At 47.5% G+C, this 23,078-nt stretch overlaps 1 protein-coding gene across 1 annotated transcript; it reads left to right on the top strand.

Annotated features, from left to right (window-relative positions):
- The first annotated feature begins 1,818 nt into the window (after positions 1-1,818).
- On the top strand, positions 1,819-21,568 carry FBXL18 (F-box and leucine-rich repeat protein 18). Its single transcript, XM_014936233.1, has 5 exons — positions 1,819-1,919; positions 3,079-3,279; positions 4,174-5,714; positions 9,031-9,249; positions 21,104-21,568. The coding sequence occupies exons 1-5, from the start codon at positions 1,902-1,904 to the stop codon at positions 21,258-21,260; spliced, it is 2,136 nt and encodes a 711-aa protein (XP_014791719.1). The 5' UTR covers positions 1,819-1,901; the 3' UTR covers positions 21,261-21,568.
- Positions 21,569-23,078: the final 1,510 nt, after the last annotated feature.

Below are 23,078 nucleotides of genomic sequence, written 5' to 3'. Positions count from 1 at the left end.
AAGTGCCCCAGCTGAGAAGAGCTTTCCTAAAGCACGGCGCAGTAGGGAGGACTTCGCCTCTCACCATCTGGCCACCTCCCAGCGACCATCAAGAGAAACACCAGAGCTCGGTGTAGCTGTCTGTTTCCTTCCTCTTTTTACTGCCTATCTGATGTCCTGCCACCGCCTTGTATTCAACCTCCACGTCTTATCTACACCACCACATTGCTCATTTGTTTGGTGGATCATGAGTCCAAGTGCAGCTCCTCTTAACAAACTGCTGCGAGCCTGGTTTCTCCTCGGGAGGTTCTTATACCTATCTCTCCTCCCAGCTCTTAGTCAGGGTTGTTCAACGGCTGTCTGGTCCATGTACGCCCACGGGCTGGAGGGAACCCATGGCTAGTCCAAATGTAAGCTGCTCCAGCCGATGTGTCTCTCTGGGCAGGGCTTTTACTCCGCTTACGGGCCTCGCTGATAGTTTTATTTACCATTTGCATTGGAAATGGAGGGCTCCTCCACCCTGGTCTCTGCTTTCCCTGATGACAGCAAATATGGTAAGTTGGTATTTTTCCTAGATGTCAAACAAGTTGGTCTTGACTGAAGGGCCTCCGGATTTATTGTGTCATTACCTTCTATTTAAGTGAAACACATGACAAACAAAGCAGGCACAGTCTCTTACTGAGGCTCTCCCCCGTTTGAGGGCTAAGGGAGGGGGGGGTTCCTCTTCAACTCCAGAGCCTTCTCACAGGCCTGGAAGCAAAATAGGTAATCAAGACTTGAGGCACTTGATATTGCTAAGTGAAACCCCCAATCTACCCCTAATCTAATTCATGGCCTTAAATGGCAACAATCAAGCAGGAAGAAAGCAGCAACCTATTCATCTTCCTTTGTGGGTCATCTTCAGAACACATTTTCAATGAACAAAATTCCCGAAGCGTACACGTAACTGGAAATTCCAGCGCTCTGGTCCTGTCTGTACATGAGATTTGGGATGAGGAGCTCATCGTGGCAGCGCTGAGCCAGCAGTTCCCCGTGGACGCTGCTGTGGGCAATGGCTGCACTCACAGCAGCCCTGGGTGACTTCTGCACAGCCCTCGAAGCAAAGGGTCGTACCTCACACCTGCAGCCAAAGCCAGAATATTTAGCCTGCTCAGAGCCCCAGCTGATGATTGTTGTGTCAATGACAAGTGAACCTGAAGCCAATGGGTTTATATTCAGGGTTTTCCTAGAGGGGGGAAGTCACCAACCTCTTCAGTGTTTGTGGGTGTGCTGTCTTCTACACCTCGGCTTCTTCCACCCCACAGCATCAACTGGGAGAGGTGTCCCCCTACCCCGCCTCAGTTCCCTCACAGGCCGTAAATCCTCACAAGGTGGATTTACATTTTCAGAGCCGACTCAGGGCTTTGCAGGGTGCGGACCCAGTGTGAGTCAGCTGCTGGGGTGGCAGAGGGCCCACGGCTGGCAGTCACCGAGGGCGGAGGAGGCTGAGCAGCCGCTTGCCTGGCTCCTTTCTCCGATGCCTCAGCACCGGTGGCCCTGTTTTAACAATCCGGATTTCGCCTCCGCTCGGGGCAGAGAGCTGCCGCCCGCAGAGACGGCTAAACTGTGAGGGGACGGCACAGCCGAAGCGGGCGCCCCAACACGGACCCGCCACTCCCATCATGGCGGCGCCGCTCCCAAGATGGCGCCGAGCGCCGGCCGGCGCCCCTTCTCCTTCCCGCTGGGCCACGCTCAAGATGGCGGCGCGGAGCGGCCATGGCGGCGGTGGCGGGGGTGTGGCGAGCTGCGGAAGCCGGGTCATGGCAGCGCCGGAAGAACCGTGCGGCGGCCGGGCCGGCGAGGAGCCAGGCCGGGACGCGGCCGGTTTGAGCGGTGCCCGGGGGAGGCGGCGGCAGTGGCGGCGGGACCGCGCGGCCGCCGCCATGTTCCGATGTGGAGAGGTGAGCCGGGGCCGGAGAGGCTCTTCCCGCCCTCCGCTACCCCCTCTTCCCCGGCCGTTAACCGGGGCTCGTCCTCTGCCGCCGTTTCCCTGGGCTGGGGCTGTGGGGAGCCGGGCCTTCCTCAGGGATGGGGGAGAAGCGAGAGGGGCTGGAGCCGGCCCCGGGGGCGGTGAGGGGGCTCAAATGGCGGCGGTGGGGCTGGGAGATGCTGGTGGTCACTGTCCCCTCGGGGCTGCCCGGCGGCCTGGGGAGGGCCCGGGGAGCCGGTTCCTGAGGCGGGCCTGCCGCCGTCTAACGGGGCTGGGTACGGGGGCGGAATCGCCCTCCTCTATGGGGGGATTTAGAGGGGCTGTGAGGTGGGACCAGCTCCCCCATTCCCTTTAGAGGATGTCATGGCGTTAAGGCTGATTTGAGCTTGAGGAAAGAGGATGCTAAAGTCCCAACCGCCCCCCAAAACTGCCGTTATCACGATGGGATGGGGGCCGTGTCCTGTCCCCGCACAAAATGGCGAGGACCCCGTTGCTGCCTTGTCGGGCAGCCCTGGTGGGTTTGGGGTGTCTCTTGTCACCCCAGGGTGGCTGGAAGGGAGTGTGGGGTGGAGGAGGGAAGGGGCTCTCGTGTTCCCTTGTCGTGTCAGTTCGTAGGGTTAAGGTGTAAGAGCTGTGGGTGATCCAGTGCTGGACTGCAGTTTTGTTTGTGTATGTGTGTGTGTATATATATATATATGGTTATATAACTCTTAAGGTTATTGAAACGGATGGCGCGTAGAGGGAAGATGTAGAAAGGGACTGCAGCGTTATATTTAGAAAAGAATCAGGGCCAGTTGCTTTTCCAGTTGCAAAGTAAGTGGCCCAAGTGGAATGAACGTAAACGTTTTTCTCCTCGTTCTAAAGCAGCCAAGAGTGAAGGAGCAAGCGCAGGTACTGTGGATTTCTGTGAGGGTTTGTACTACCTCCATGTTGTCTTCTGAGGGAAGGCTTTTGGTTTCTTCATGCAGGTGGAAACACTTAAAGATTCAAGCATTACTGTTTTGTCTCAGTTTATAAATCCTTATGAGACTCAGGTCATCTGTTTTCTCACAAGCTTTGCTGAAGTTTCTGTGCTAGTAGCTTTTCTTTCTTTTTTTCTTTTTTCTTTCTTCCCCCTCTCCCCCCTCCAGGAGGTCGTAAGTGGGGAAAGTGAGGAGGAAAGTAACGGCGTCAACTTGATGGAGTTCTCAGATGAGATCCTTTTGCACATCCTCAGCTACGTCCCTTGCACAGACCTTGTCCTGAATGTCAGGAGAACCTGCAGGAAACTCGCAACGCTTTGCCTTGACAAGAGTCTAACGCATACGGTTTTACTTCAGAAAGACTATAAGGTGGGCAGAGTAGCTTGCTGCTTCTGTTAGATGTGAAGAGAAATCTGGCTTCTGAAAAAATGCCAAGAAGTAGAACTTTCCAATGTGTCTGCCTAAATGAACCTCTCTTGAACTCTGAAATCAAATAAACAATAAACTGTTTTATAAAAGCATTTGTTTTCCAGAATGCTTTGTTAGAACAGCTCTGTGCTCCCTTAGTTATATAAAATACTGTCAGTGAAAACTATCTTCTCTGTGTTTCTGGAAGCTAAAATGAAAGTAAATGTGGCTTTCCATTTGTAGCTGTGGTTGTGTAAAGCTACTGTTTTCTCAAAATATGTTCTCCATGTTGTTGTGCAAAAAAAACCCCTAAATGAAACATCTTGTGCCTATTGCTGTTAGGCATGTAATCAGCTAAACCAGAGATTGTATCCATGTTATAACAAAAAATAAAGCTTGGGAAAGAAGGGTGATATGTTTTACAAGGACTGTATCACCAACACAGGCAAGGGGAAGCCTCTCTTACTCATTTCCGAAAGAGGAAACTTGGATGAAGGAGAATGGAGAATTATTCTTTCAATTTGAGTTTCCGTAGATATTTTTGCTGAAACAGCTTTGCTGTTAGAAAATGGAGGTGGTGCTCCAGTCCCCTGTCAGTTGCTGAACAGATTTGGCCTCAGTCAGTGACGCAGAACTGCACAGAGTAAAAAGCTAAAGGAAGTGTAATCTTCAGAGTCCAAAGCGTAGCAGACTGAGCCAGCTGCCAGCAGTGTGATAATCCTTAGGCTGTGCTGGTGTCCCAAATCCTTTGCATGAGCCACGTAATCTAAGTGCTAACCCATCATCAGGTGGGACACTGAATCAGTGCACACCGTTGCCGTGTATCTCACTGAATGTGGTTTTGTTTGAGCACAGGTAAACAAAGACAAAGTGAAGCAACTGATGAGGGATATCGGAAAAGAGATTTACCAGCTGAACATGGCCGGGTGCTACTGGCTGCCCAGCTCCACTATCGATCACGTCACGCGATGCAAGAACCTGGTAAAACTGAACTTGTCTGGGTGCCACGTCACCTCTCTCCGCCTCTCAAAGATGCTGTCCACGCTCCAGCACCTCCGCTCCCTGGCCATAGACGTCAATCCGGGTTTCGACGCCAGCCAGCTGAGCAGTGAGTGCAAAGCCACTCTTAGCCGTGTCTCGGAACTGAAGCAAACCCTTTACACACCATCCTATGGTGTCGTTCCATGCTGCACTAGCCTTGAGAAACTGCTGCTTTATTTTGAGATCCTCGACCGCTCGCGAGAAGGTTTTATGCTCTCTGGGCAGCTGATGGTCGGTGAGAGCAACGTGCCCCATTACCAGAACTTGCGTGTCTTCTATGCCAGGCTGGCTCCTGGCTACGTGAATCAGGAGGTGGTGAGGCTCTACTTGGCAGTGCTGAGTGACCGGACACCTGAGAACCTTCACGCCTTCCTTATTTCTGCCCCCGGTAGCTTTGCAGAGACAGGAGCCACTAAAAACCTCCTGGACTCTATGGCTCGAAACGTACGTCTGGATGCTTTACAATTGCCCAAAGCCTGGATTAACGGCTCTGGGCTCCTGCAACACTTGAAGTTCAACAACCCTTTCTACTTCAGCTTTAGCCGATGCACCTTATCCGGTGGTCACCTGATCCAGAGGGTGATTAACGGTGGGAAGGATCTTAAAAGCTTGACCAGTTTGAACCTCAGTGGCTGCGTTCACTGTCTGGCTCCGGAGTCTTTGTTTCGAAAAGCAGAAGATGACATTGACAGTAGCATTTTGGAAAGCCTGGTGGCATCTTGCTGCAACCTGAGACACCTCAACCTCTCTGCAGCTCACCATCACAGCTCAGAAAGCATCGGGAATCACCTGTGCCAGCTTCTCTCCAGGCTAAAGCACCTGCTCTCCTTGGCGCTGCCGGTTTGCTCCATCACAGATGTTGCTGCAAATGCGGAAAAGCCTCCCACAGCATCTAATTTGGTGCCCCAAACGTTTGGAAGGAAAGTTCGGATTGGGATACAGACATATCCGAGGAACTTAGGGGACCAGGCAAATCAGAAGATAGAGTCTTCTGTATTCTGGGCTCTGATGGGAAGCCTCCGATTTTTGGAAACCTTGGAAATAATTGGGTCCAGTTTTTCCTCTGCCATGCCCCGCAACGAGCCAGCCATTCGGAACTCGTTGCCTCCTTGTGTCCGGGCACAAAGCGTGGGGGATTCAGAGGTGGCTGCCATTAGCCAGTTGACTTACTTGCAGAGCCTCACCTTAGCACAACTGCCAAATATTCTTACTGGCTCTGGGCTCGTTAACATCGGATTGCAGTGCCAGCACTTGCGGACTCTTTCGTTGGCCAACCTGGGCATGATGGGGAACGTGGTCTATATGTCTGCTCTCATGGACATGCTGAAACACTGCAAGTGTTTGAGAGATCTCAGGTGAGGGGCTGCCTTTGAACGTCTCCGTTTTCTTTGTGGATCTCCAGAAATGTAGGGCGTGGGTTATTGTGACCAGTGTGAAAACTGTGAGTGTTCCTGTTCCGGTGAAAAGTAGCTGCAATGGCTTGAAAACTGGGTATTTTCCTTCCTGACTTGCAGAGAACGGGAAGGCATCGCGTGCTGTCCTTGAGGGCTCAGGATATACCCTTTAACCAGTTTTAAGAGCAAAAAGTCTCTATGCTGCAACTGCCTTCCTTTTAGATAAGGAAGAGTGGATGCTGCATATTTGGGAGCTAGCAGCCTGTCAGGGCTAGGTTAGATACTACATGCTTTTGCTGACTTTTTGGGTTTGTGTACATGTACATCTCTTAAATTTCCAGGAAGGAAGAGACTCTTACAATGTCTAGATGTAGAGATCTCCTCAGGTTTCCCAGTGAGATGTTTTTCTGCTTTTGGTTTTTATTAAAATCTTGCCTCTTTATTTTTTTATTTCTTTTCTTTTCTTGATAATATATTGAAAACATTCAAAATGTAGAGTTTGTCCTGTTGGTGTTCCTCTTCTCGTAGGATTTAAAGGATCCTGCTGAGGATCTGATCCTAAAGGGTGCGTAAAGGAGCTTCACAGTAGCCAAAATGTGCTCCTGAAAGCAAAGGGCATGAACCGTGATGGTTTCCTTGCACTAGTCCATATGAACACAAATGTTATTACTTTAGAAATATGATTTTTTTTTTTCTTCATTTTTTGCTAAATCAGCTTCTGTTGGTGAAACTGCTAGACCTGTCAGTCCTGTTGTCGTCCCCTGTTCACAAAACGTGTCTAAAATGGCTAACAATAGTAACAGCGAGGTCACTCCTGTGTTCACAAAGACAGTGTGAGCAAAATTATTGCTCATCAGCTGAGGCTGGTGTTTATGTGCGTGTTCCTGATCCATGGCAATAGTGAAGGGAGAGCCAAGGTGGCTAAAACACCTCTGGAGTGTTTTCATTTTCCACCACTTCCCCTTTATAACAGGCAAGGAGCGTGTTGGTCTTTCATCCAAGGGAAAACTGGATTGGAAATACAGTTGCTTAATGGCTTGGGTCAAGTTGAATATATCTTTAATCTTCAGGAGACTAAATAGCCATGGAAGAACTAAGATGTGAGGAAGGAGGTTTGGGTGTGTGGTGTTGGTTCACTCAGTCTAGGCCCTGTAGTTGCTGGAGACTTTGAAATGGAGGCCAAGAGCGATTAAGATGAGAGGCAGCAAAGAGCCTTGAATAAAGGACAAACAAGGGTGTCTCCTTGTAGCAGCCATGCCTTTCGGTGTAAGCTGTCATTGTTCTTTCTTGAGTAAAGTCTAAGGTTTTTATATAGGTTTAAGAGGATTTTAACGTTTAGTGCTTCCTCCTGATAATGTAGTTTCCTTTTCATTTAGTAATTCTCTGCTGCTTCTACCCTTTCTTTCCCCTCCCTATTTTCCGGGCTGAGAAACTAGTTGAAGGGGATATTCCAAAGCAACATTGTCATCTAGCGAGTGAAAGGCAGAATTGCAAGTATGGCTGTCATGTCACAGAGATTAACCAAGAAACCTGCTGAGAGGTTGCAGGGACTTCTGTGGTTTTTTTGTCCTAAACTTGAAATGGGTGAATAACACTGTTGAAAAGTTGGGGAGGCTTCCCATTTCCTTAATATTAATTTTAAGCACTTGTGGGCTGTTAGGATCTCTTCAGGCAATGCTGTCTGACCAGCAGTCACACACGGGCTGAGGCTCTACAACAGCATTTATCAATTAACAAGATTAAGTTGCTGAGTTACCCCTGCATACTACAAAAGCCTGTGTGGAGATTATCCAGATCAGGTTGGGACCGACAGCTTGTTATCACTTAATGGATTAACCTTCTTGGAACTCTCGGCCTTGCTGACCCAATGACTGGGATTCCCAAGTGCTCCAAGGCCCTGTAGGAGATCTGAACTAAGCAGATGTACTCTCCTGGTGACACCAGCCCTGAGCAGGTTCTGCTTCCTGCAGACTGGTTTCTGTGAGGGATTCATCCAGTTCTGCTGCTAGTTAAAACATGGGTCCCTTGTTGGTCAGGTGTGGCTTCACCACATGGCTTTGCTGTCCCGCTCTGGGCTGTGATGTAAGATTGTGGATAGACATGATAAAAAAAATCCTGTCTTTCTTCTCTGGGCCAAGTGTTTAAGATAAAGGTTGGATTGATGATGGTGGTTCTTCCTGTGGGAGAGCAGTAGCTTTGATCCTTTGCCATCCTCTGAGCAGGGAGGGCTGGTTGTGGTCACTCTGTTGGCTCGGAGGCCATCACCATGTGCGCGTTGTGAATTTTTCATGCCATTTCTCTCTAGGCAGTAAACTGAAGCTGACCAGTTTGATCAGCGTTTGGTGCACTGGAGCAGTAAAATCCCCATCAGCTGCTCGGTGGATGTCAGGTAGCAAAAGCCAGGATGTGCTCATCGAAAGACCAGAATGGATCTGCTGGTCAGATCTAAGGCCTAAAATGCCTCGTGGAAAACTTGTAAAACCAGGGTTACTCCCTGTGGGTGCTGGAATTCTGTGGTTTTGGGCCTTTCTGCCTATTTGTGTCCTTGTCCTTTAGCACACGCTATCCAAGGGTAACTGGGAAGCAAGAGGTCTGAGCTTGCAATGTCATCTCACCGTCACAAGCAGGTAGAAGGTTATTCCATGTGTAAGTGACACAGGTGGTGGGGGAATTGGAAGAAATTGGAAGAAAAAAGATTCAGATTAGATCTCGGGAAGAAATTTTTTACTATGAGGGTGGTGAGACACTGGAACAGGTTGCCCAGGAAAGTTGTGGATGCCCCATCCCTGGAAGTGTTCAAGGCCAGGCTGGATGGGGCTTGGAGCAACCTGGGCTGGTGGGAGGGGTCCCTGCCCAGGGCAGGGGGGTTGGAACTTGATGATCTTTGAGGTCCCTTCCAACTCTAACCATTCTATGATTCTATGATCTAAGGCCTAAAATGCCTCGTGGAAGACTTGTAAAACCAGGGTTACTCCCTGTGGGCACTGGAGTTCTGTAGTTTTGGGCCTTTCTGCCTATTTGTGTCCTTGTCCTTTAGCACACGCTATCCAAGGGTAACTGGGAAGCAAGAGGTCTGAGCTTGCAATGTCAGGTTTGTTGTGCCATCCCACCATCAAGAGCAGGTAGAAGGTTATTCCATGTGTAAGTGACACAGGCGGTGGGGGACACTGGTTGCTCCATTTGCCACCCCCCACCATGGATGTGCCATCTTCCCTCTTGTCTGAAAACGGCCCGAGCATGAATTGCCCATTGACTTGTTTTTTGTTTATTCTTGCAGGCTGGAACAGCCGTATTTCTGTGCGGGTGCCCAGTTCTTCCAGGCACTGAGTCATTGCTCCTCTCTCCAGCGGCTTTGCATCGTCTCCCGGAGTGGGACTCTGCAGTCTGACGCAGTGATGTCATTCATGGCCAACTGCCTTGAGGTCATCATGTGCCACATGTTTATGGGAGAATCTCTTACCGTTTGCAAAAATCTCCAGCAATCTATTGTCCGGAGGTGAGTGCGGAAAGGGGTTGATGTGGGATTTCTGGAGCTGTTGAAGATTTATCTCCCTTTCCTCGCTTGCCAAGGTTTATATGGCTTGGAGCACTTGTTCCAAGAAGCTAATAGGTACCGTGTAACTGCTTGGCACACGAACTAGCCTCTTATTTTAATAAGAGTGAATCACTGAAATGTTTGAAGGTATTATATGAATTTTTGATTCCGTTCCCACCCATGTTTCTCCACAGTTCCATTGGCTTGAGTTGAAGTTCTGGATGTAAAGCTCCATCATAAATCAAATGACACTTTTTGTGTAAACAAAACATCTGCCGACATTTTAAGTACTGAGAGATTTGACCTTGAAGCTTTCCTCCTTTCCCACAAGTGACTGAGATAATTCTCCGTCCTCTAATCACTTGTAAATGTCACTTACTGATAATCCCCTGGCAGCGCAATTCAAAGCCTTTAAAGGGTTGTTGTGAAGGGTTTTTCTTCGAGGGGGGGGAGGTGTGTGCAGGGAGGGGGGAGAAAATTGGTACAAACTGCCTTTGCACGTTTGGCAGTTCTTAAATGCATTTTGCTTGGCCCCTTGCAGTGTTCTGAGGCTCACGTGGTGGGAAACGTTTGTGTGTGAGCCGTGAATTGCATTTGAAAAGAGAGCTTTTAATTACGCTTGGCATTTTGAAATCTTCTAATAGTGGCAGTCATCTTACAAAATATTTCCCATGCAACAGACTTTCCATTATTATAATTTTTTTTTTCCTATAAGGCTTTTTCTCCGCCTTCAGTCTGTTTTCTTTGTCACCTACTGTTGCTTTGCCCTGTTAAGCTCTAATAAAAATTTCAAATCACACGGCATTATTACTGCATCCTAAAGGGTGCTCCTCCCCCCAGCCTTTCTCCAGCATCAAACTGACTTATTACACTTGGCTTGTTTCCGCGGATCAGATCCAGAAGAGCCTCTGACTATATTAGCTACCTACCAAACTGCACACGAGATTGTTTGGTACTGCCTCTAAAAGGCTCAGTGTCCTTCTGGGAGAGTAATTGTTGGAAACATCTGAGTAAATTCCTTGTGATGTGACAGGGATTCTTTGAGTTTGTTTTTCACAGGGCTTCGTATCTGTAAAAACATTTCTTAGTGAGTTTTTCAGTTGGGCTTTGGGGATCCTCAGAAAGAACCAAGAATCCGCAGTTCCCGTTTTTCATTTTGCTCTCCCCTCTGAGATGCCTTTGCAGCACTGGCCAAAATTTTAATGTCTACTTACTGAGCAGTAATACGCTGTTCTGCAGTCTTTTCTCCCTCTTTTTCTCCGTTGTGGATGGATTCTCACTACATTCTGTACCTCTTAATAATTTAAACCCTGGGAACTTTCCAAAGAGCAGTTGATGCCTTGTGGAAATGTTAAAAACTATTTTTATATTTAGCAACAGTTCTGGCTGTCATACTATTTTTCTTTTTTTGTATTTTATTAATAGAGACGTTTGTATGAAAACAGGCTTTTTGAAGGTGTTTTTTTTTTTTTTCCCCTTGAAGAGAGCATCTGCTCCTGCTGCAAATTCTACACCTGAAGTTATAATCCTCTATGACATTGTAATTGGTGGCTCTGGAAACGATTTTGATGTCACGTAAGATTATGACTTCAGGAGGAGGATAAGCAGTGGGAGCAGATGCTCTCCTAAGCAACAAAGATCCCCTTCTCATGCAACTGTCTCTAGTAATAAAATGGAAGGAACAAAATACAGAAAATGATGTGTAAGCAAAGCCTGGAGTCTTCCACGAGCCATCAGTGAGGCTTTAACCACGTGATTCTTCCAGTGATACCGTTCTCATCCTTGCACAAATGTGCCTTCAGATGGGGTCAGGGATTGACTTTCTTGACTGCATTTTGTCTTCTACTCCAAGGGCAGAGAGACATGCAGTAAAATCTGTGTCTCAGCTAGTTCATCGCTTAAACCTGAGGATAAGGCCCTAATTCATACAGCATGGCTTCCTCTGAAAATGTGCTGCTAGTGTCTCTTTAATCCAAATTTTAAATTGGAAGAGCCCATTGGGAAGCAAGTTTGAAGTTACATATCCTTGTGCCAGAACGAAATAGGGTGATTTTTTCTTTTTTTGGGGGGGAATGTGTGGAGATGTGGAGGGGGAAAACATGGAAAGCAGAAAACATGGAGAGCGGGTGGGAAGGAGGAGGTGAGAGCAGGGAAGGCAAGGCTGGGAGCCTTTCATTTTTTTGCTCCCTTTCTTGAGCTGGGGGAATTGATCCATGTTCCTCGGGGTCAGAGTTCCAGTTTTAGGGCTATGGAGATGGCCTTGTTTAGGCTGCGAAGCAGCCAAGTGGTTGCTGGCTTTGGACGGGGAGATGGGGCCAAAGTGACTCTCATTCTCCCAGTGCCTCTAAGAAGAGAAGAAAGGTGAGTGGGACCTGGAAAGACCTAGGGCTGGGCATGTACCAGTCCAAAGTGACTCTCATTCTCCCAGTGCCTCTGAGAAGAAAGGTGAGTGGGAACTGGAAAGACCTAGGGCTGGGCATGCACCCGGAGTTTCCTGCAGGTGGGAGAGCTGGGAGGGCTTGAAAATGCAATTTTGTGTAGCGAGGTCCTTTCTCAGAGGTGGGTGCATGGGAGCATTTGGATCACAGAAGAGGCTGAGGCAGATTTTGGGAGAACAGACTGGTTTTATCTGCCAAGCTGTACTGGAAGATGGTGTATAGACAGGGTGTGGTGATGGGAGCTTGGGTATTGAATCTCCTGCATCCCAGCGATGGCTTAAAGCCTGAATTGATTCTCAAACTCTTCCCCTCGACTGTAAAATAAGGATAATATTATATATTTCTGTTCTGCTGCCTGAGAGTTGTTCTCATGTCTGTTAGTCTTGTGACAGCTCTAAACCAGGCCTTGTGGTGTCCAGCTTTCTTGTGGGCAGTTTTCTGGTTAAAGTTTGCTGCTATTTGGGACAGATTAGTTGACGTATTTAAGTCATTAAGAGCCTCTGATTCAGTTCTGCCTCTTTTGCAATGAAACACACTGAGCAGAACAGCACTCATCTGGAGCCCTCATCAGCAAACAAGAGGCTTGCAAGGGCAAGGTCTCCTCTGAGCTTTAGAGAAGACTGTTTCCCTCTGGGCAGATAAATCATTGCAGTGTTTTTCTTTATTCTTTTTTTTTTTTTCTTCTGTGTGAATGGGAGGGGTAATCTCCTTTACGGTTCAGGGAGATACTCTGAGCACGTAAGGAGGGCCTAGTGGTTAGAGGGGGAGATGTGGCTTGAGTGATCCCATATCCACTTCCCTGATCTTCCTCAGATTTCACATGTGACAGGGGTCTAGTCTCAGTTTCTCTGGAAAACGACATATTATATTTTTTCCCCCTGTCACATGGTGCTCAGCTGCTGCCACCCTTCAGATCGTAGCAGATCTAACGAAGACAACGTTTTCCCTTTTTACGCTTGAACCCTAACTTTGCCAAAGTCCTTAGTTCCAAGCGCGTGTTCTCTTTGTTTAAATAACTCTTCTGTTAAAACCACTGCAGCAATAATTCCAGAAACACTGAAATACCACAACTCCTGGACCCACTGTTTTACCTTCAAGTGTGACCCCCAGACCTGTTGCTGCGCAAAGAGGTTTCTTTGCACAAAAGAGAGATTCGCTTCTCCCTTTTGGGGTGGATTCTTTCTAAATGCTTGTCTCCCAGTCCGGGGGTACTGGGTGTGCTCCCAACAGCTTTCCCAGAGGGTTTCCACACTGTTATTTTGGGAAATAGTCAGTAGATGGAGCTGTGACCCATGGAAGGTGTCCCACTGCTTGCTGATGTGTTGCATGCTAAATAATCGTATTTACACGCCTGTATTTCTCTGCCCCAGAAATCTTGCAGGCAAGGAATTTGGATGACTTCAGGATTGCACGGCTACATGGCGTGGTTGTGGGAGCTTCACAAATGCACAGAAGTTGCTTTCCTAGTGGAGCTTACCAGGAGAAAACAAGCTGGAAGAGGGGATGGGAAAAAATGCTTTGGCAAATATCCCCTTGGCCTCAAGGACAGATTTTTATTTGCCAGCGTGTTCCGTTAGAATTTTGTCGGTTTTAGCTTAAGTGTTTAGGTAGCTCCTATCATTGTAATGATTTCAAGGACTCTACAACACCAGACAATACAAGCCTGTGAAAAGTCCTTGAAAAAAGCACCTTGGAAAAGATCAAGAAAGCAACAGTAAAAAAAACCAAACCAAAACACCAAAACCCAAAGCAAGACCTAAAAAATCTCTGAGAGCGTGATGTCATTAGGGATTCTTCATACATAGAGGGGAAAGTGTCAAGGCATAGAAGTGAGATGTGATTTATAGAAATGCAATCCAAGTTAAGTGTGGTCAGGAAGCGAAGACTGTGGTGCAGCTGGAGCGTGTTTTGGGGAGGTGGGTGGGTGGGCTCAGCTGCTCACATCCCCCAAAAGCACTGTTGTCGTCTCCTGGGGTCTGATACCTGCTGGGAGAAGGTGCAGGGTGCTTGGGGCTGGCTGAGGTCCTGGTGTGGTATCCCCCAGGAGCTGTGGGGTGGGCAGTGGGGGGCTGGCAGTCCTAGCTCAAGCTCTCTGCCCCTGTTCCCCTAGCCACTGTGGCTACCTGTCTCCAGCAAAGGGCTTTGCAAAGTGACTGTGCGACTCGGGTGACTCTGAGGGTTAACCCCTGCTGGAAAGTGCAGATAATTTTACTGTTTTAGGACAATCTGCCCGTTCTGGGGATCCAAGACCCCAGAGAAAGAGAAACACTGACTTAACCTTCCTTCTTCTGCCTGTGTCAGGTATAAGCATCGCTTAGTTTGAAGTGACTTGCACAATAGGACTCCTGCCACTTTCCAGGAATAGCATTTCAATCGGAATTAGATCTTACTATTCAAGCTTCTGTAGCATTACCTACATTTTCCCCTGCTTGTTATTGTCCTTTTTTTAACATAAATCCGTTGGCTGGATTGTACCTTTTCTTAAACTGCTGATTCCAGTGCCCCTGTGTGGCTTGCTGTGATGAGGGCCATGATGCTTGCTGAAGGGATGAAGCACCCTCCTGGGATTTGGTTGCAGAAACAGGGCTTCCAGGTGGGAGCACAGTTGTGAAACTGAATATTTGGAAAGTGCTGAGTGAGCCAGTCCCTCTCCTGGCATTTAGCACAGGACTGAACTACCACAAATAAATTTTTGCTCACCTGAGAGCTAAGCATTCCCCCTTCCCCTGTTGCTATTGCCCTGGATATCCCTGCAGTATCAATATTCCTTTTGCCTGTGTTCTTCTTGTGGGCTCAGCCTTAAAAAAACCTAAAAACCTTTTGGGTAATCTTTTTTACTGTTAGATTGGGTGGGAGGCAGCTGTGAGGGCATGAAGTGCAAGATCATCTCTGAATTCAGCAGAGTCCTCCAGCATCCCTCCTGCACTGCCCACCTGACTGCTGCGATTGTATTGACGCTGCAAAAAGCCGCTATTAGCATCTAGGGCTTATTTAAGATTTTCAAGCTGGGTGTTTTTTGTGGTTTTTTTTTTTTTTTACATCCCTTCACCACCTTCTCTTCCTTCTGACCTTGAAAAAGTCCCTCTTGGTACACTGCTAGCTTTTCCTGGATCCCAGAGCCAGCACGGTGGCTGCCAATCCCACTCCGCTAGCCTAAGCATGTTGTGGGCTCGGGCCCCGCGTCTGATTGCAGAAGACTTAATGTATCGCTAGGCTGGTATAGTGAATCATTAGCATCCTGTTCCAGCTTTCATTGTCTGTTTCATTTCCTGCTCTTAGAAACCCCTGAATCATTCTGTCACAGACTGAATAACAAACTGCATCCTTGTCAGCTCGTGTTACCCAAGAATTCCTTGGCGGGCTTGGCGAAGGCTGACTGCTTGAGGTGTGGCCTGGACACCTTTGCTTCTACCAGGGGTGTTGTTTATGGGTGGGTTTGAATATTTTACAAGCCGGCACGGCTTGTGGGACCATCCCCAATTTGGCATATTAACGTATCTTTGTTTGAGGGGGTACTAACATACCCTTTTCTTAAATGCATTCCTGTGGTTGACCCAGATGGCGTGTTCTAACTGCTGGCTCATGTGTTTTGAAGGGAATTCAGTCCTGAAACCTTCCTTAGCGAGTAGATTAGTTTGTGCATGAAGTAGATTTCAAGGAGTGTCCTCTTCTCTCTCTTAGCTGAGAAATAATAGTGGAACAGTACTGTTGTGCTTTCTCTTCATGAGAGTGTAAAAGGCTGAACGGAAGCATTAACTGCAGCTTTAAAGCATTTCCATAGTAAAATAAATCTAATTGAGCAGTTATTGCAGTAGCTTTTTAATTTGTGGAAGAGATTAGGAAATAACTTTCAGCTTGCTCTGGCAGAGTACTCCCTTAGGACGTGTCCTGGGCGCTCTGGCATCGCTCTTTGGGGTTTTATTCCCTCCCTCTCTAATTGTCCGGTCACATTTGACTGGTGCAGGGTTCAGCTGGCAAAATAATGTAAGAACCTCAATCTGGGAGCGTGTTTGATACAAATCTCAGTTCACGGGAGAAGTAGCGGGGTGTCATTCATGCCTTACAGAGAGAAACCACAGCAGGGAGATGTGATTTCCCTCTCCTCGGGGTGAGCCTGACGTGCATCGCTCCTTCCCTGGGACACAGTGCAGTGGCAGGGGATGCTGCGTTGAAGATAACGGGAGAGTTTGCAGTGTTGAGTGTGAATGACTTCCAGAGTCCCCCCTACACCTCCTTGTGTTGGGGTGGAGGCTGTAGTGATGGGACTGAAGGTGAGGGGAAATCCCAGGCATTGGGGAAAATGCCAATTTGTCTGTGTAGACGAGAGGGGATGGAAGACACCCTTCAAGGAAAACACTTCATGGGGGAAGTATGTCACTGTGTGGAGTTAAGAGCAACCTGAGGAATCACAACAGCTTTCCTTGGGAACCATTTCTGAGGCTAGAAAATGAAATCTGCTCAGTGCTAATACTCTGGCAGGGTTGGAAGTGAGAATGGCACTAAGGATCTCTTCAGAGTCCGTGTGTGGGAACTTTGGACCCCCCTTGACAGGCTTGTGGGGGGTGAGTGGGGGGCAAGGGTCCTCCCTGCTCACGGAGGAAAGGCCCTGGGTGAATCCCACCAGCAGTTTCTTTGGCATGGCTGGAAGATGCTCTGGAGAAGCTTCATTTTATGCTCCTGTAAAGAAGGAGAGCTTTTGCAGTTCCCTGGTACTGAGTTCAGGGAAGAAATGTTAAGTGTATGTCTGGCCTTCCTGAAAAGATGAGAAATGTGTGTGTTTGTGTGTTGGGTCGTGCCACTTGTCAGCTGCTCCAGCTTGTCCTGGCACCTCCTCTGTTCCTGCATGCCATGCTTCGGGGTGGGAGTTTCCAGCCTGGCTCAGGTACGTTGGCTGGAGCTTTCAAGACAGATGCCACATTTGAACTTTCAGATGTGAGCAAGTCTTGCAGTGAAAACGAATTTACGCTGTGCCTGGTGGAGGATTACCAGGGGTTTTTGTGCGTGTGGGTAACAGAGCTGCATACACGGCAAAAAGTGAGTCGGTCTGAATTCTCTTCTCTTGGGAAACTTGCTCCTCTCCAGAAGCAGCTCAGCAGCCTGTGGGGGGAGTCTAAATGGAGGGGGGAGAAGGTGTGTGACTGCTTTGGTTTGCATTTCTGAGAGTTGTGCAAACCAGAGACCACATCTGCTCTGTTTCCCCAAATCAAGCTTCTCCTGCTTTCCTTCCTTTCCTTCTTTAGAGCCTCTTTTCCCATAAACTCATCTCAGTTTGTGGAGCTAAAAAACCTGGCCTTGATCCACTCCTGATACACCGTATTTCCTCATTTTATCTGGTGTGTGCTGCTTTTGTTGCCAGTGCTTAATTATACCACCTTGTGTGCCCTTATTCCTGCTTGCCAGCTTTTGTGAAGCGGGATGTGCTGAAACGTCTGAATTTGGCTTAGGGCTTTTCTTCGGTTTCTCAGGAAATCTCAAGGAGAAATTAATTCTTCAGTCCCAAATAGTGCTTTATCCTTTCCTTATAAGTAATAGAAGATAAGTTTGAAGAGCTCCTAACGCAGCAGAGGTGTCATCTTCTGGGGTCTGTGGTGCAGAGAGTTGGTGGGACATCATCCGTCGTTCCAGGCTGGTGGGTGAGATTCTCCTGTGGCTTTGGGCTGCCCTTTAGGTCTATCAGCAGGTGGAGTCCTGGGGGGGATGGGGGGGCCTCTGCAGAGAGGTATGTCTGAAAACACACACTGAGAGTGTTTGCCAGGAGATAACTGCATTCCAGGGAGGGACTCTTTTGTCTTGCTAAAATCGAGGAAATCTGATCAAAGTGCAGCCTTGCCTTAGACTTTTTCTCTTTCTTTTTGACTTTGTCCCTGACCTACATATTGGATCCTGCCACGCTGGTTGGAAGTAATTGAGACCCGTAGTGTTAGGCTATTTACCAAGCTGTTTGCTTGAAAATAACCTTACTGTGTCCAGTCCACACCTGTTCTGGGATCATTTTGGAGGCAAATAACAAAGCGCCGTTAACCCTTTCAGCCACATGCAGCCTGTTCAAGATCTAACTGTAGAGTGAGGTTATACCTCTGCTGATGCCAGGAGGAATTTGTGACACAGGGTGGGCTTCACTCTTCGTTTCCCAGCTGCGTGGATGATTCCAGCCAGCTGCTGAAGCCAGGCCCACTGTGTGTCCACATCCAAATGAGGACACTTCAGAGACCTCCTTGTAAAAGTCCCCGCTGGGTGGTTGTTGGTTTGGTGTTGAGTCTGCTGGACCAGAGGCTATGCTGGAAAATATGTGTGTGGGGGGGTATTTTCTTTGTTATACCAGTGGTTGTTTCTGATTAAAGGATCTGTTTTGAAGGGGCTGCTAGTCAGTTGCCTAGAAAACTTGCTTTCATTTAATTAATCGTGATGGGTTTAGTCTGGAGGTTTTGTAGGAGAGAGCAAGGAAGCATATCCTTGGCTTCTTTCCCTTGGAAAAAAAGCAGGGTTTCATGTCTGAAACTGCAGCTCTTTTGTCTCCCCAGGTCAACATCCTTCTCTGTCCTTCGGGTTTTAATTTTACAACCATGCGCTTGCCGAGGTAGATCCAGTTTGAAGTCCATCCAGGTGTGGAATGAGGAAAGAACCGTCAAGAAGATTACAGGAGCTATTCTGCAACTCATTAACTCGATCTCTTCCCCTTCTTGTTATCTCCTCCCCATGCCTGGGGCCTTTCGAACTAGTGCTCTAAGTGCTTCTCACTTAATCTAGCCCACCTGGACAGGTGTATGAAGAAAGGAATTGCCTTCCGGGGAAGGACTAAAGGAGCAGAGATTGCAGAGGGAGGCTGCTTTTGGGAACTGCTAATCCCAGTTTAACATTATGACAGCTGCTCGTTAAAATCAGGGTGTTTTTTAACAGGCAGTTAAAGGAGAGGCTTTGCACGCACATTTAGCTGAGAATAATAGTGAACCATGTGTGTTTGATTTTTTTTTTTTTCTTAAATCACGCAAATTGTACATGGAAAGAATTCTCCGGCGTCAACTTGCTGGGGTATGGAATTTACAAGGTTTGCAGTAACGTACAGTTTCCTGTTGAGGGGGGGAGAAAATTACAAAGCTTTTTTTTTTTTTTTTTTTTTTTTAGATCAAGTTCAAACCTCTCCTGTAAATCCAGCCTCTTTGGAAAGTCTACTTACTGTGTTGGGGTTTTTCAGTTGTCTTGGTGGCAGATTGTCATTGTAAACTTGTCTAGGTTCTTGTTTTTATAGCTACACGTAAAGGCTGCTTATAAACTACAATTTTGTATATGGTGAGAAGGCAGCATGCAGATCTAATTTGGGAGAGTCTATATACAAAGAAAGAAGCAAAGGTTTCTTTGCCTTGGGGAGCTGGCTGTTTCTTCCTAGCTGAACTTCAGTAAACTTGGGCTATTAACATGATTTTCTCTGCAGGACTGTGGTGTTGGATAAGAAACATGAAGAGCTGAGGCAGAAGAGGAACTATCAAAGAGACATTTGCTGTATTTTATGTAATTTTGCTGCAGACTTTACCGACTGCCTCCCAGAACAGTGGTTATTTGCTGGTTGATTTCTTGTAGGCAGCACTGGGGAAGTAAGAAACCGTGCAGCTCCCACACGAGCACCCAGACCCACTCTAGGAGTGGTGTCCTTTTCTGCCAGCCCTTAGGCAGGAGCCATGAAGGGCAGGTCTGTGATGCAGAAAGATATAAAATTGCCCCGGGTAATCTTGTTGCTGGAAATCCTTACTCCTGCAGCTACTTATGTTCAGGCAAATTAATTTAACCCACCAGGACTGAGCAACTAGCCTTGGAATGGGAGTTTCTCTGCTACATTTTTGGCAGCTCTACTCCAAGTCATTTGTGGATGGGAATATCCTTTCTGTCTCCCGGGAAATGCCAGTCTCTAGTGGCCTTTTCTTCAGCTGACTGTATTGCTACCTGGGATTTTCATGTGTGTTTTCAGCAGCCAAATCTCCGGCCGCTCTGTCTCTGTTTGACAGAAATCTGGCCATTTCAGAGCTAGAGATGAGCTGGGAATTTTCCAGAGACACATCTTTGTAAGAGAAGTTTGTTGAGCAGTGAACTCCTCTTGTGACCCAACGCAACTTGGTTCAGCCTCAAGGGACTGATGCTGCCAGTCTGACTGTGCTTCCTTTAGGGTGATAATGAACTGGTCCTTGTCACAGGGTTCGGGGGAAGCATCTTGGTGGCATAGGGCTAAGAGTCACAAGTCTTTTAATCTTCAGGGTGTAACTTTTAAACTATAGCATAACTTCCCTTTGCCTCCCAGCTTTAAGAGTGAACTCTTGTTACGCTGCACTGAGTAATACTATTTCTCTTCCCCCATGTTCTCTTACTCACCAGGTTGCTATCGTGTAGAGTACTTTTTACATCGTATAAATGGCTTTAACTTTTGCTGTTCTCTTCCTCTGCTCTGTAGTTATAACCCTGCTGCTCCTCTCTCATGTTGTCATATCGGGCTTCTTGCTCGCAAGGTCTGGGATGTGTTGCTGGAAGGCAGACCCAGTGGTAGGATGTTGGCAAGAAGAGCTGGGAGGGCAGGAGGAGAATGTAGACTTCTCAAAGAGGGGACTGAAAAACTGAGATGTGTAGATTCAGAAACTGGAAGCCAAAATCTAAGTGGCAAACAGGGATACTTGTGTGTGTTTCTGTTAGGGCAAATTCCTGTGGTGCCAGGACAGGTTTTCTGCAACTTGGATAAAAAGGAGGCTGCAGAGTGTGTGTGTGTGTGTGTGTGCACACTTAAATGCTTATCTGCAGATCTGAGCTTTCTAAACTTGCCTGTGCTCTAATTGCAGAGCGGAGACTCTGCATGCAGAACAACCCAGCCCGAAGTGATAATCCCAGGCTCAGCCCGGAGGGAATGCCTGCCACTGCTCTGCCCTGATTTTCTTAATGGCTCTGCAACTTGCTGCTGGTTTGTTGTAGGTGGTTGAAATTGTTATCTCTGAGCACCTTGCTCACCTTGGGCAGAGTTCTTGGGATCTCCGGTCCTCTAAGAAAGACTCTCTGAGCACCTTGCTCACCTTGGGCAGAGCTCTTGGGATCTCCGGTCCTCTAAGAAGGTCTATATGTTGTGATTTATTTATTAATTTTGTAAAACTTCTCCCTCCCCATGATAAGCCCGATTTGAGCCTGTGTCAGCTCCCCAGACTTGCTGAAAAGGGGTGCAAGCCCAGCCTGAGCTCCTTGCTGCCACACAAGAGTGGGAGACCTTGACTTCCAGCTGCCCCTCCTGCCTCCTCTGAACAACCCTCCCTTGCCCCCACCGCTCTGTGATCTATAACCCATGCAACCCCCTTCTTCTTGCACTGGAGAATTTGAGTTTTTCCTTGGCTAATAACCTGTGTCTGATTTAGTTTCCAGGCGGACCGCCCTGCATTAAACGTCGTCATTTTCCCTCTGCTTCATGAGGACTTGACAGAGGTCATCAGAGATGTCCCCATGCGGCACTTGGATGAAATTACCTTGTTTAAAAGCAGAGTGGCCGAGGAACCTCCCAACTTGTGGTGGTGACTGTCACAGCATGGAAAGGACAGTCAGCGTGAACACCTGAAATGGCTTCTTGTTGGCCTGGATTCCCCATCTCCAGCTCCTGGCCGCCTCACTGGATGCTGGACAATCACTTTAAATATGTTCAATGGCAAAAAAAAAAAAAAAAAAAAGCTGGTCCTTTGCAGTGGGGAAACATCTACTGGATATTGTGTGCATCTGAACAGCCTGTCTCAAAAGGCTTCTGGAATCTGATGAGTATTTCCTTGCAGTTAATATGAATTGTTTTGTTATTTTACTGAAGTGAAAGGTAAGAGAAACTGACTTAACGATGCTCTTTCCCCTGTGTCGCCTGGTGTGTTTCCTAAGGGCCCCTGTGTACTTTGGCAGTGTGCTTTGTGATATTGGTGGAAATCATTCTTTGCTTCCGTCTATTTTTGGCAAAGTAGAAAGCCTAAGCCAGTGAGAGGCACAAAAATGTGTTGCTCAATTGAAGTGCATCACATCTTTTCTATGTTACAAATGCGCGTTTGTAGTCACACACATGCAACCACAGGTATTTAAAGGGTTTTTCTTTGATTGAGAAGTACCACAAGGACTCTTTTTCTTATTTTTGAATAACAAATTAATGTCATCAGCGCCTCGACCGTGGTATGTTCTTGCTGATGCTGTTTCCATTGCTCTGGTGGAAGAAGTTCTCAGCTCTTTTCGAAATCCTTGTCCTGGGGTAGATGGTGCCTACAGTGACTAAGTTGAGGCTCAGATCTGATTTAAATGCAGTCTGTCTTGCAGTGTAGATGGGAATGTCGTGTTCCAGTGCTGTCCTTAGATCCCATGCCTTGAGCTCCTGCTAATTTTAGAGATGTTATGAAGTAATTTCATAGTGTGATTTCAGTCAGCTTCTCTGCTCCGTAGAACTTCCTCAGGCATCGGTAGTGGTCTGGATCACTTTTATATTGCCTTATTTACTGAGCACTTTTGAAAGCATCAGACAGCTGTACCAAAAGCCGAGTTAAGAATTCCTGGAGCTATGTTTCTGGGTGGCAGTCGGATTTCCCTTCTGCTGGAGTATTTTGTGGTCACGCACTAAGTCTGTCTTCTGCAAAACAGCCATCAACCAGAGCTGTCTAACTTCTCCACCTCATCGCTCCCTAACGTGTTGAGCAGTGCTTTTCTGGGGAGGCCCAGCGTCGTCCAAAGATGATGTCCCCATCTCCTCAATGGCATTTTCTACACAAGATGCCATCTCCCAAACGCTGTTCTGCCACCAGTTGTAGTCACACACATGCAACCACAGGTATTTAAAGGGTTTTTCTTTGATTGAGAAGTACCACAAGGACTCTTTTTCTTATTTTTGAATAACAAATTAATGTCATCAGCGCCTCGACCGTGGTATGTTCTTGCTGATGCTGTTTCCATTGCTCTGGTGGAAGAAGTTCTCAGCTCTTTTCGAAATCCTTGTCCTGGGGTAGATGGTGCCTACAGTGACTAAGTTGAGGCTCAGATCTGATTTAAATGCAGTCTGTCTTGCAGTGTAGATGGGAATGTCGTGTTCCAGTGCTGTCCTTAGATCCCATGCCTTGAGCTCCTGCTAATTTTAGAGATGTTATGAAGTAATTTCATAGTGTGATTTCAGTCAGCTTCTCTGCTCCGTAGAACTTCCTCAGGCATCGGTAGTGGTCTGGATCACTTTCATATTGCCTTATTTACTGAGCACTTTTGAAAGCATCAGACAGCTGTACCAAAAGCCGAGTTAAGAATTCCTGGAGCTATGTTTCTGGGTGGCAGTCGGATTTCCCTTCTGCTGGAGTATTTTGTGGTCACGCACTAAGTCTGTCTTCT

This window comes from Calidris pugnax, unplaced genomic scaffold (genome assembly GCF_001431845.1).
Source record: "Calidris pugnax isolate Ruff unplaced genomic scaffold, ASM143184v1 scaffold17, whole genome shotgun sequence".
Classification (NCBI taxonomy): Eukaryota; Metazoa; Chordata; class Aves; order Charadriiformes; family Scolopacidae; genus Calidris; species Calidris pugnax.
This window is presented reverse-complemented; position numbering and strand designations above follow the sequence as displayed.